At 43.7% G+C, this 13,338-nt stretch overlaps 1 protein-coding gene across 1 annotated transcript; it reads left to right on the top strand.

Moving 5' to 3' along the window:
- Positions 1–6,441: 6,441 nt before the first annotated feature.
- Positions 6,442–12,087, top strand: neurod2 (neuronal differentiation 2). Its single transcript, XM_061750289.1, has 2 exons — positions 6,442–6,829; positions 9,638–12,087. The coding sequence occupies exon 2, from the start codon at positions 9,643–9,645 to the stop codon at positions 10,738–10,740; it is 1,098 nt and encodes a 365-aa protein (XP_061606273.1). The 5' UTR covers positions 6,442–6,829; positions 9,638–9,642; the 3' UTR covers positions 10,741–12,087.
- Positions 12,088–13,338: the final 1,251 nt, after the last annotated feature.

The raw sequence follows: 13,338 nt of genomic DNA, 5'->3' as shown, positions 1-13,338 counted from the left end.
TCCTTTTGTGGGCGTAGTAGGTGCCCGCCGCTTGGCCGCCCGCCAGCAAGCGACACAGCTGGCAGAGCACGGTGTAGGGGGGCGGTCACGTGCAGCCTAAATTTAATCCGCCTCTACCTTTCGCACCTCGACTTTCAGACCAACGCTTCTTTGTCGACGCCGCACGTCGTCTCGGCTCTTCCTCCATTGACACCCCCCACCCCTCAAACCCACCCTCCTCCAGACGTCCTCTGCCCCATCTCCACTTGATTTATCGCTCTAAAATACCACTGCACTAATTAGTCGAGTAATTAATTAATAGGCATTTGCATTTGTGCATATGCAATTAGCGGGTTGGAGAAAGGAGAGTGCAGATGGTGTCCGGGATGCTGGCTGGTGTGTGTGTGTGTGTGTGTGTGTGTGTGTGCGCGCGCATGTTCATAATAGGTCCAGAAAGACAAGAGAAGTGCAGGTCATCACCTCGCACGTCTGATGGAGGATTGAGGAGGAACACTAAGAAGGTGTGGCTTGATGACTTTGACTGTCTACTCGATGGCATGCAACGGAAAAAGAAGATGTATAAAAAAATATTTTATTTTTCATTTATTTTTTTATCATTTGGATTAGCTTAGCAAAAGTAACAGCAGGTGGCCTCCCCATTTGCGACCGATCTAAGTACAAAAACAAAGTCACTGAGAGTATGGTGGCAAATTGCGTGCGGATGCTGAGAGATGTCCCAGACGCCAAATGCCAAAGAAAACATGATTTGAGGACCATAGTATATCATAGAAATGATCATCAGCTAATAAGCAAATTTCCCAACTCCGAGCAATCTGACTGGAACGCTAACTAGAAATTCCGTCTGAACGTAAAAATAATAAGTCCAGGTCAATAACACTGATCAATACGTCCTTGACAACAAATTTCCCACCTTGGAGCAATCCAAATGGAACGCTTCACCAAAGATTCCCTCAGACCGTAAACTCCAAAAAAAAAAAAAAATTGAGTACTACATTGCAGGACAATACATAACACATATAATAGCAATCCTCAAATACTGCTAAAATGTAACAATGGTAATAATGCATCATAACATAAGAGTATCATACACCTGGGAGTCAGTCCTTAGATGACAAAGGATCAGCGCAATTTCTGTACATGACATTGTTGCCTTCCTTACGTGACGATGCTAGGAGGCTACATGTAATGCTATTCCACACATTATTAGCATTTAGCATTTCAGCACTGGCCTCTCAGCTCTGCCTCCACGGTTTGTTTGGCTCGCCCGCAACCAGGCGTTGGCTAAAGTGGAGCTGTTGACATTTAGCATCCATTTTGGCAAGGTCACTTGAAGGTTGTCCGGGACGTCCTCCTGCCAATCCTCGGCTTGGCACCGCTTGGCTGGCACAGACGTAACTATTATTTAATAGTGTGCTCGCTTGCTTGCTTTAACCAGGGCATGCCCAAGTTTGCTGGCTTGTTAATAATGAACCGGCCTGCCTCACTGTCTACTTCGCAGCTTTGGCTTCTCCTTGTACTTCTGTGGATTTGTGGCACTGATGACACCCCAAAGTTGCCTGACGTGGGAAGGCATTATGCACTGCTTCTACACATTGACTGAACCTGGTTCTGTCTTGGCTTTTGGGGGACTGCGCTCAGTTTAAGCCCACAACCGTGCACGCCGCCACAGGACCTTTTCTTTTTTTTTTTTTGTAACAAGGCCTTGACAGTAAACACACTGCATGAAGTGTCCTCGCACAGCTTTCGGTGGTTACTTACCTGGCACCAGTTTGCCCTCTCCTGACTCCACAACAGTATTTTCCCTGTTGTAATCTAGCGGCTCCCACCCCCCACCGGGCTTGGCTGACATCACATTTATCCTGATGTGCACATTCTTGGTGTTGCATAAGGCGTAGAGCAATTAAAAAAATAATATGTTTTGCAGTACATTCTTTTAGTGCTTCTTTTTGGATTTGCACGAACAACTAGATGGCCATTTGAACTCTGTTCGACTCGGGATGTGGTTGAATTATGCGACTGGGAAGAATCATCGGTCATCTGAAAAGGGAAAATAAATCACTTGACCAGGTAGAAAATGAATGCACGTTGCATCTCGCTAGTACTAAATTCAAATACAGTGGGTACGGAAAGTTTTCAGACCCCCTTAAATTTTTCACTCTTTGTTATATTTCCGCCATTTGTTAAAATCATTTAAGTTCATTTTTCCTCATTAATGCACCCCATATTGACAGAGAAAAAAAGCAATTGTTGACATTTTTGCTGATTTATTAAAAAAGCAAAACTGAAATATCTCACACCCATAAGTATTCAGACCCTTTGCTGTGACACTCATATTTAAAACTCGGGTGCTGTCCATTTCTTCTGATCATCCTTTAAAATGGTTCGACACCTTCATTGGAGTCCAGCGGTTTGATTATACTGATTGGATCTGATTAGGAAAGCCACACCCATGTCTATATAAGACCTTACAGCTCACAGTGCATGTCAGAGCAAATGAGAATCATGAGGTCAAAAGGAACTGCCTGAAGAGCTTAGAGACAGAATTGTGACAACTCACAGATATGACCAGGGTTACAAAAACAATTCTGCTGCACTTAAGGTTCCTAAGAGCACAGTGGCCTCCTTAATCCTGAAATGAAATGGAACCCTTCCTAGAGCTGGCCGTCCGGCCAAACTGAGCAATCGGGGGAGAAGAGCTATAGTGAGAGAGGTAAAGAAGAACCCAAAGATCACTGTGGCTGAGCTCCAGAGATGCAGTCAGGAGATGGGAGAAAGTTCTAGAAAGTCAACCGTCACTGCAGCCCTCCACCAGTCGGGGCTTTATGGCACAGTGGCCCGATGGAAGCCTCTCCTCAGTGCAAGACACATGAAAGTCCGCATGGAGTTTGCTAAAAAACACCTGAAGGACTCCAAGATGGTGAGAAATAAGATTCTCTGGTCTAATGAGACCAAGATAGAACTTTTGGGCCTTAATTCTAAGCGGTATGTGTGGAGAAAACCAGGCACTGCTCATCACCTGTCCAATACAGTCCCAACAGTGAAGCATGGTGCTGGCAGTATCATGCTGTGGGGGTGTTTTTCAGCTGCAGGGACAGGGAGACTGGTTGCAATCGAAGAAAAGACGAATGCGTTCAAGTACAGGGATATCCTGGATGAAAACCTTCTCCAAAGACTCAGAACCTCAGATTGGGCCAAAGGTTCATTCAAAGACAATGACTCTAAGCACACAGCTAAAATACCGAAGGAGTGGCTTCAGAACAACTCCGTGACTGTTTTTGAATGGCCCAGTCAGATCCCTGACTTAAACCCAATTGAGTATCTCTGGAAAGACCTGAAAATGGCTGCCCAACTACATTCACCATCCAACCTGACAGAACTGGAGAGGATCTGCAAGGAGGAATGGCAGATGATCCCCAAATCCAGGTGTGAAAAACTTGTTGTATCGTTCCCAAAAAAAACTCATGGCTGTATTTGCTCAAAAGGGTGCTTCTACTAAATACTGAGCAAAGGGTCTGAATACTTATGGTTACGTGATATTTCAGTTTTTCTTTTTTTAATAAATCTGCAAAACTTTCAACAATTAAGTTTTTTTTTTGTCAATATGGAGTGCTGTGTGTACGTTAATGTTGTAAAAAATGAACTTAAATGATTTTAGCAAATGGCTGCAATATAAAATGGAGTGAACATTTTAAGAGGGTCTGAATACTTTCTGTACCCACTGCATATGTTCCAATGATGGGTGCTTACCTTGTGTGTCACTGTTTATTCTTTCAAAAATGTTTGTGTAGCCTTTGCGAGCATATAGTCCCCTCCAAATGTTTTGGAATGGCCAAGGTCAATTCCTTTGTTTTTGTTGTATACTGAAGACATTTGGGTTTCAGATCAAAAGTATGGCAAGCTCACTTGTAAAGTGGGTGGGTTCAAACAAAAGGTGCTCTGTCCTGAGTTGTTTAACACATGTACATGTAAATACCATGAAATAAAAGCCGGAATAGTGAACTTTTGTCGCATTTTTTTTTTTTTAATCTGAAACCTAAATGTCTTCAGTATACAACAAAAAAGGCATTGACCTTGCCGTTCCAATACTTTTGGAGGGGACTGTACACATTACACCTGTTATGAATCGCATCTTTGAAATGGTACAAATGTTTCCTAATGCACACTTGGTTCCGGTATGGTGTCCCATACTGCAAGAAGTCCCCCCAGCTTGTTTGGTCTCCATACCGCAAAAGGTCGGCATAAGTGATTGTGGAAACAGATCTATGTCCCCAAAATGTCATGAATACAAACACACGCGCACACACACGTAAACTGGTGTGCTTCCAGGTTAACATCCCTGCATCCCATTAGGGCTGAACACATTAGTGAACAAGCATCATCACAAAAAATCCCTCTGCTTACACACACACACACACACACACACACACACGAGCGACCCGGACTAGGAGGCGACAAGCTCGTATCGCCGCCACGTCACCGCCTCCCTCGGCGTGGCGACACTCTCCGCCAGCCAAATTGGACGCGGCGCTCATGGAGCTCATTTCTCCCGCATTAACTGCACTAATGTGAACTAAATAGAGATCTCAGTGCAGGGACGGAGAAAAAGCAGATCTGCAAGAAGCAGTCGTGCCAACCCCCCCCACTCTCCCAACCTCACATGGAGACTTCCCCCTCTTTCTTCATTGTTGGCACACCTGCGTCTCGTGTTGTCATCTTCAGCCCTTGCGACAACCAAAACCAGCAGCACCTAGCAAGTTTCGTTTGTAGAGTCTTAGACCCTGAGACTCACGGGCCGCTGCTGTTGTGTGGCCAATGTTTTGTGCGTTGCTAACTAAAACAGCAGCACCTATCAAGCCTCTCAGATCCACAAACGCGTGGAGTTTTTCATATTGTAAACGAGAATTAAAGACAATCTTACATTACGTGGCTACAGCATCCTTCATGGCATTTAGAGTTAGAGTAGACTTGTGGCCTTTCCACAATATTGTCTGCGTTGCAAAGCAAAACAGCAGCACCACCCGAGTCTTAAGTGTGGAGTCTTGGAGAATGTTGTAAATGACTTCCCCACATAGTATTAGAAATGCTCTTGCATTACGTGAACACTGTGTTGTTAATGACAATACGCGCTCAAGTGGAGTTGTCGTTTGTGTTGCTAACCCAAACAGCAAAACCTACTGAGTCACTCAGATGAATTAAAGTGTTCGCTCACCAAAACAGCAGTAACGTCAAAGTCACTCAGGTGACAAAGTGTGGACCTCCTGCACAGTATTAAATGTGATATTACGTTATGTGGTGACGTCAATTACGCAGTCGCTCCACAATGTTGAGCACATCTGCGTTTATGTTCCGGGGAGCCCCACCCCCCCAAAAAAATCAACTCTTACCAGAAGAGCGCAAAATGGAGGAATGACTCACTCCGAATCTTTTTTTACTCTGGCCAGGCTGATTTAATCGGCCAATATTAGCCCTTTTCCAAAAAAAAATTGGCTGATTTTTACACATTAACACATGACAACATAAGACAAATATGACATTAAAAAAAAAACGAAAAAATTGGCCAATTTTTCTCTTTGTAGTAATGTTAACAAATCGTAAAGGACCAAGTATTGTAAAACAGTCAAATGCTCTGCCTGTAATTCACACTTGTTTTGTTAAGGGAGCAAAAAAGAAGTAATTTGATTCATTATATATTTTTTATATTTAAATGAATCGGCCGAGTAATCGGTTATCGAAATATTATTCTGACGAATTTCGGTATCGGCATCAAAAAAATCCATATCGGTTGGGCTCTAGTGTTTACTACGGCGTAAGGTCGCTTGTCCCAACACTTTTGCCCGTCCCCCCCACCGCTTTTTTTGTCAAGTGGGTCATCGGAACAAAACGCCCGACTGAGGCCTCGGTGGTCGGCATAGCATCACTGGATCCAATTAGGTAAATAAATAAACAATATGCCTTCTGCTAGGGCGGCCTTAATGCTCTGCTAATGCCCCCCCACCCCCACCCCCACCAGTAGCCGCAGTGTGGCAGGCATGCAAGCTGCACCTTCTCCACTTAATTGATGTAATTGTAGGATAAGCCGCCTACAGTCTTATGTGGACGCTAAACTGATTAATCGCTTGTGTTAATATGATTTAATAGCGGGTGATCTGTTTAATGCAGTTAGCCATGCAATGCATACTATTTATAATAATAAACACGACTCCTATTATAAGAATATATTTTTGTAAATATTATTTTAAGAAGGTTTGGATCCAACAATTTTTTTTTTGTCTACCACCATTTTATTTGCTTGTCTGTTTTTTGGTCGTTTTTTCTTTCTTTCTTTCTTTTTTTGCTGCCTTTGTGCGCACTAGTGTGGCGACAGATGGCGAAGCCCTCCTCCACCTCCTCCTCCCTCGCTATAGCTCTCCATCTCTCTCTCTCCATCCCTCTCGCTCCACCCCTCCAGGGAGGCCAGATCCCTCCGAATGCGGGCGCATGTCAATCAGCGGCCCCTCATGTGATGGCTCTTGCCGGTGACGTGCAGCCATATGGGCGCGGGCATCGCAGCCTTATAGCTGGGATGTAACCTCTCTCTCTCTTTTTTTCGTGCTCACCCTATCTCGCAGAAGGGGCGGAGGGGGAGAGGCGCCCAGTGAAGGAAGAGCCCGCGCGTCGTACGCACCTGCACGCCGACACGGAGCGACGATGGCGCGTCGGTCCCTAAAGATGGTGGTCTGAGGGGGAGAGGAGAAGAGGAAAAAAAAAAAAAAAAAAAAAAAAGGACACCCCTTTTTTTCCTTGGCTCCTGGAACCCCCCTCCCATCCCACGAGAAGAGCTCGAGCGCAGGTGAGTTTGCAAGCGAACGCGGAGATAAGATAAAAATGCGATTTACGGATGCTCACGAACGCACCTTTTGGGGGATAATTGGAAGGACCCAAGGTGCGTGCAGCGCGCGTTTTGCGGGAATGGATACAATCCGAAGCTGCACTTTTCTGTAACGTCATCGAATCGAATTGGTGTAGACGGGTAAGCAATATTTCCTGCTGAATTGGCAGGAATCAACGCCCAGCGCGTGTTGTGTTCGTAATGCTCAACCCGCCAATTTCTATCATAACAATCGACCCTTTTCAACGTCGTTAATTATATACTTTATAAAATTCAAGATTCTGGGTGGCACAAATCAGCGTGCGGCGTGTTTTCGTTCGGACGGATGCTGTCTAAATCTGCCATTGCAAACAAATTAAGCCACTTTTTCTATACCGTCAGCAAATCTCATTAACGTGCATGGCAACGCATGTTTTGCTTCTAAAATGACGGATTTTTTTCCTGCAAAAAATGTATTTGCATCACACTCACGCCCCCCTTAAAAATTAAATACACACGTCTCTTCGTTAAATTACAGCCCACGGCCCACTTGTATATATTTAACGAGCTCTAAAAGCCCTACAAGCTACAGTACGTATGTCCATCTGGAAACGCGCACGCATGCGTGCATCGCGGATTGCACGTGCGAAATCAATTTCATGTTTTTGCATGCTTGGCCTGTTAATTGTTTTCGCTTCTAATTGCTGCGACGAAAGAAGACGCGAGTGTGTGGGTTTAAAAAGTAGATTTTGCCCCTGGCGTGCGCGCGCACACAGACACACACACACAAACACACACACACACACACACATCTAGGGATAATTACCATAAGGTGTTTGGTCCAACATTATTGCAGAAATGGAAAATAGATATTTTTTGTCAATTAATTAAGTGGTAACGGTGAAACTGCTCCATTTTCACGTTTATTTTTATTTTTAGCATTTTCTGCTATGTTGGGGGTCCATTTCCTTCAAATTTGAAATGCTAGAAAAAAAAAAATTAATGTAAAAAAAACAAAAAAACAAAAAAACAGGATGGACTTGATCTTTTCCATTTATTAAATATTTCCATTTACTTTGTATGTTAAAGGGGCATTAAAATTTGTAACAATGTCTCACTGATATGTTTTTGTTGCCAACATTGTCACAATTTTAAAAAACTAAAATGTTCTATAAAACCCATTGATTTTACACCTGGGATTGTTCAATATTCACAAAACGTGTACCAAAGAAACATAAGAGTAGGCTTAAAAAATATTGACATTATTGTTACATTACGCTTGATTTTTGTTTTCTTATCTATTTATATTCAATAATGTAATATTGCAGCATAAATGTAATATTTAGAGTGACTTTACAGGAGCCAATACATCCAATTAGAGTCGGGGGAAAAAAATTGGGGAGAAAAGCCTTCTGTCGTCCTGTGACAAGATGTGTCGGGGATGAATAGTGTTGGAATGCAGCCAGGAGTGGATGCCCCCACCCCATCCTCCCTTTATCACCCCCCTCATGGGACCTGGAGTGTGCCCCCACCCCTGCCAGAGGACATTGTGATAAAAAAAAAATATATATATAATACTTACAATTTCCTAAAATGTGAAGCATGCTAGAGAGTCTTTTCCGGCACAGGTTAAATGTGTGTCCTCCAAAAAATGTACTCACTCATTTACTGGCCATAATTCATATATTTTGACAGTCTATAGTGAATTGAATGTAATGGCATAAAAGAAAAGAGTCTTCTCCCCCAAGTCGTCGACTCATTCCTGCAATTTGGTAAATGTTCAAACCGGTTTCATCATCTCACCACCCAATTGTCGTATGGAGTCCTTGCCACCAATTGCTCTTCTCTTGTGGGGCTGGCGGATTTCGGAGATGTTCCGGAACGTTGCTCACGGATGTCTCGAACTGCAGTTCCATCGGCTTCAAACTTACACTATCACCATGAGAGCAAATTGGCGTGTCGCATTGGCGGATCCATGTGAAAGGCTCTTCTACATTGTCTTCTGTTCTTCATCTTTTCATTTAATGTTTTCTTTCTTCATAAGTTAATTGTACATTTGCCATTATTTTGGGTTATCTGCGCTTAAAAACAAAAAAAGAGTAATGGGCAGTCAAAGAGTGAGTACATTTTTTTTTTTGTAAAAAAACAAAGTAATTAGCACCCCTCCTAAAAAAAAAAATCTAATTGTGTATATTAATAGTTGAAATCATAAATGGCTTACAGATTATTGATTTAGAAAAAAATAAAACAAAAAGCACCCTAAATGCACGCATACATGCGGCAAAAACTCTAACAACCCAGGCAAAACGTAGCTCCTCCCCGACATACAAAGATTGTCTCTCGGTCTAGATGTACTGCTTGAACATACTTCCGTGAACCATCATTAAAGGGCAAGTAAAAACAATATTTTAGCAAGTTTAGGTTCAAACCATCATGTCAGCAACACCGTAGTTATGCTAGTTATCGGAGCATGCACGGGGAGTCCACTAACCTCTTTTCCGGGTTTGGCCCCATGACGTTCACAACGCAAGAGCAGTTGTGACGTTAACTTCAGTCAACAGTAGAGGGCGATATTGCCAAACATGGCGGCCCCCTGAGATTGATGAAAATTGATGAATTTATCTGTTTAATTCTTATTCTACAAACGCAATATGAATCAGAATACAATGTGTAGACGAATGCTGCCACATACTGTACGTATTCTGGGTTTAGTTCCCCTTTAACAAAATGTCTGATGTGTTCAAGGTGACGTGTAAATTCAGGTTCCTTTTTTTCCCCTCCCTCCCACAGGCAAAATGTTGACGAGGCTTTTCAATGACCCCTCGCTGCTCCCCGATGTGCAGAAATATTCGGGCTGGGCAGACGACAGCGACGACGACGACGACGACGACAAGATGAAAGACGAGGACGGCGACACGCGGGACAACATGGACGCCTCCTCCGAGCTGCGGGCCGGCAGCCGGACGCACTCGGAGCACGCCGGCGAGGACGACGACGACGACGAAGACGACGGCGCGGAGGACGACGACTGCGACGGCGAGGACGCGGAGGGCGAGCGCCCCAAGAAGCGGGGCCCCAAGAAGCGCAAGATGACGCAGGCCCGCATCGAGCGCTCCAAGATGCGACGCATGAAGGCCAACGCCCGCGAGCGCACCCGCATGCACGACCTGAACTCGGCGCTGGACAACCTGCGCAAGGTGGTGCCCTGCTACTCCAAGACGCAGAAACTCTCCAAAATCGAGACGCTGCGCCTGGCCAAGAACTACATCTGGGCCCTGTCAGAGATCCTGCGCTCGGGGAAGCGCCCGGACCTGGTGTCCTACGTGCAGACCCTGTGCAAGGGTCTCTCGCAGCCCACCACCAACTTGGTGGCCGGCTGCCTGCAGCTCAACTCGCGCAACTTCCTGACGGAGACGCAGTGTCCCGAGGGGGCGCGCTACGGCTCGGGCTCCCTCGCCATGCACTCGTACCCGTACCAGAGCGCTCGGCTGTCCAGCCCGCACTGCCGCCAGGGCTCGAACTCGCACCCGCTGGGCTCGCACGGCTACTGCGCCACGTACGACTCGGCTTACGGCGGCGGCGGCGGCTCCCCGGAGTACAACAGCCCTGAGTACGAGGGGCCCCTCAGCCCGCCGCTGTGCGTCAACGGGAACTTTGCCCTGAAGCACCAAGGCGCGGCGTCGCCAGACCACGACAAGGCGTACCACTACTCTATGCACTACTCGGGGCTGCCCGGCTCCAGGCCCGGCGGCGGGGCCCACAACCTGGTGTTCGGCTCCTCGGGGACCCGCGGCGGCATTCACTCGGAAAACGTCCTGCCTTACCATGACGTGCACTTGCACCATGAGCGCGCACCCGCCTACGAGGAACTCAACGCATTTTTCCACAACTGAAACAAGAAGGGGTGCCGCCGCCTTGCTGGCCACAATCTTACTTACTTTTCATTTCTTTCACTTTTTGAGTTCTTATTGTTTGCAATCGGCAGGGAAACGAGAGCCGAGGCACATGAAAACATTCTGCGCCAGCACCCTGCACAGAGAGATTTGGATTTTCAACTTTTATTCAGGGCTTTTTTTTACAAATCGATTAATCTTCGATTATTTTTTCGATTATTTGAGGGAACGATTTTTTTTTTTTTTTATTTCCATCCGTTTACTGAAAAACTACATTTCAAATTGACACTGGAGAAACTACACCAACAAAATTTGATTGATTGATTATTCAATTAGTGGTTTGGTTTGTAAAAAAAAAATATATATATATATATATATATATGTATATTGAGCATTGTTTTCCAAAGTAAAAGCAGATGTTTGCAAATGTCTTATTTTGATTAAAAACAAAGATAATCAGTCTGCTTTTATGGAGGACTACAGAAATATAAGAATAAAAAGTGTTTACTTACTGTTGAGGGAATTGAATTAAAAGTGAGAAGATTTGGACAATATTAAGTTGGTGTCTCTAAATGATTACTCAATCATCAAAATAATTGTCATCAATTAATTTCATAATCGATTACTTGTCAATTAATCAAATATCTTCATTGGCCAATTAAGTATGTTAAAAACACACAAGGGATTTGTCTCCAGTTGGTGCCAATCTAGCAAGCAAACGATACACTATGACAAAATATACATTTAGGGCAAATAAAAAGCACTTCTACTTTTATTTTCATTTAATTAAAAAAATAGATGTACAATGAATTTGTGTTGGTGACTTATCTTGTTTATTTAGCGCTTCACCACTGGAGAGTCAGAGTAAAAATGTACACTATATGAACATTTTCAGAGGTTCTGTGTGATTTTTTTTCATTCATTTTCCTTATATTTCTATTTATTTGAATTATCGAGCAGTATTAGGGGCTGTATTTCCTTTTCTTCTCTGAAATCTGTCGTTTGGCATCTATGCAAAAGCAGACACTTAAAAAAAAATCCTTTTTCCTATTTATTCTGTCCTCCTTTAACTGACCCATTACACTCCACCCCCCCCCCCCCCCACCCCCCCCACACACACACATTTTAATTCATTGAATTATCTACTATTGCTGCTGCTGCACGTCTATTTATTATTGTGTTTTCCCCCCTGTAATCAATGTGAATAGTCAATGGACACGAAGGGATCCCCCGTGTGCTTATTTATTCATTTTCCCATCCAGTCTTTCAACTTTGTATTCAACCAAACTGTGTCGTATAAGAAAAAAAAATGACAATAAAGTGACAATAAACGATGAAACTGTGCAACTTGATTTCCATTATTTCTCACTCATAATATATTTTCCTTCATTTATTTGAATCAGATTGATAATTCGAGCAGGAGACCTTCCGGCATTTTTTCCCCTCCTCCCTGCGCGAGGTAATTTGGCGCCAAACGTGAATGAGAGCGTCACGTGTGCCAAATATCTTCATATTTGACAAACGATTCGTTTAAAAACGGAGAGTGCGCGCGTCACGTGCGTCCTATTTCACGTCAAAAATATTGTGAACGGTTTATAACGAGGATCACAATCAGTGGTCAGTGTGGCGTTCAAGGTCAACTCGGTCATTTGGAAAACGCCCGGATATTTCTCACAGGAACAATTTAGTTTGGAAATGCATTTACACAATAAATACGTTTTAAGATTATGCCGTTAGAGCGAATGCATTTGCACATTTCCGCCATTTTGTGTACGCCGACTCCCCTCCCCTCAACTCTTTATGGTATGATTCAATTTCAACAATAACAAATCAGAAGCTTAAATCATTAAAACGAACCAGCGTCGTCACGTTTCCTAAATATAACTTCAGTTGTGAATTTGAATTTAGTTCCAATAGAAGGAATAAGATAAGAAAATTAATATAAAATACACACCGGTGTGTGTCATCCGCTTCCACTTCGACTGGGTCCAAGGTGGCCTAGGACCCATATGTCACCCACCCCACCCCACCCCTCAATTTAAAAAAAACAAAAAACAACTATGCCCGTTGCATAGTGATCACCCGAGAATTGGATGGAGGATCACGGCCTTTTAAAGGCCCGCTGCGGTCCCTTGAACGCAACATTTTCACCTTTGACAGTTCTACAAATAGCTCCGATTTGAGGTATTTTTCGATAAAACCCTCAAAATTCTCTATTTTTATTGTTTTAATTTATGTATTTTTAGTCCGTTTTTTGGTCATTATTGCCTTCAAGCATTTCATTTTAACCCCGGAAAATGTCATTATAATACAAGGCCTTCCCCCATTTAAAAAAAAATTATATATATGCATTTATATTTATATTAATGTTAAAGCAATATAGTTATAACAGTTTCTATTGATGACTACCTTTTTGGGGGTTGATCAGCTGGGAGGCATCACACACTTCAACGCAGCCTTTTCCTGGCCGCTGTCAAATTGGGGGTCGGTGGGTGGATATGAATAAAATATAGTTTTTGTTTGTTTTAATAAAGTCAAGAAAAGTCTAATTTTGGAGTTCAAGTGCATTTATTCCTGCTCTGTGCGCGTCCACGCCGT

Source organism: Phyllopteryx taeniolatus, chromosome 16 (assembly GCF_024500385.1).
Source record: "Phyllopteryx taeniolatus isolate TA_2022b chromosome 16, UOR_Ptae_1.2, whole genome shotgun sequence".
NCBI lineage: Eukaryota > Metazoa > Chordata > Actinopteri > Syngnathiformes > Syngnathidae > Phyllopteryx > Phyllopteryx taeniolatus.
The sequence above is the reverse complement of the archived record's forward strand: the minus strand, read 5'-3'. Positions and strand labels throughout refer to the sequence as shown.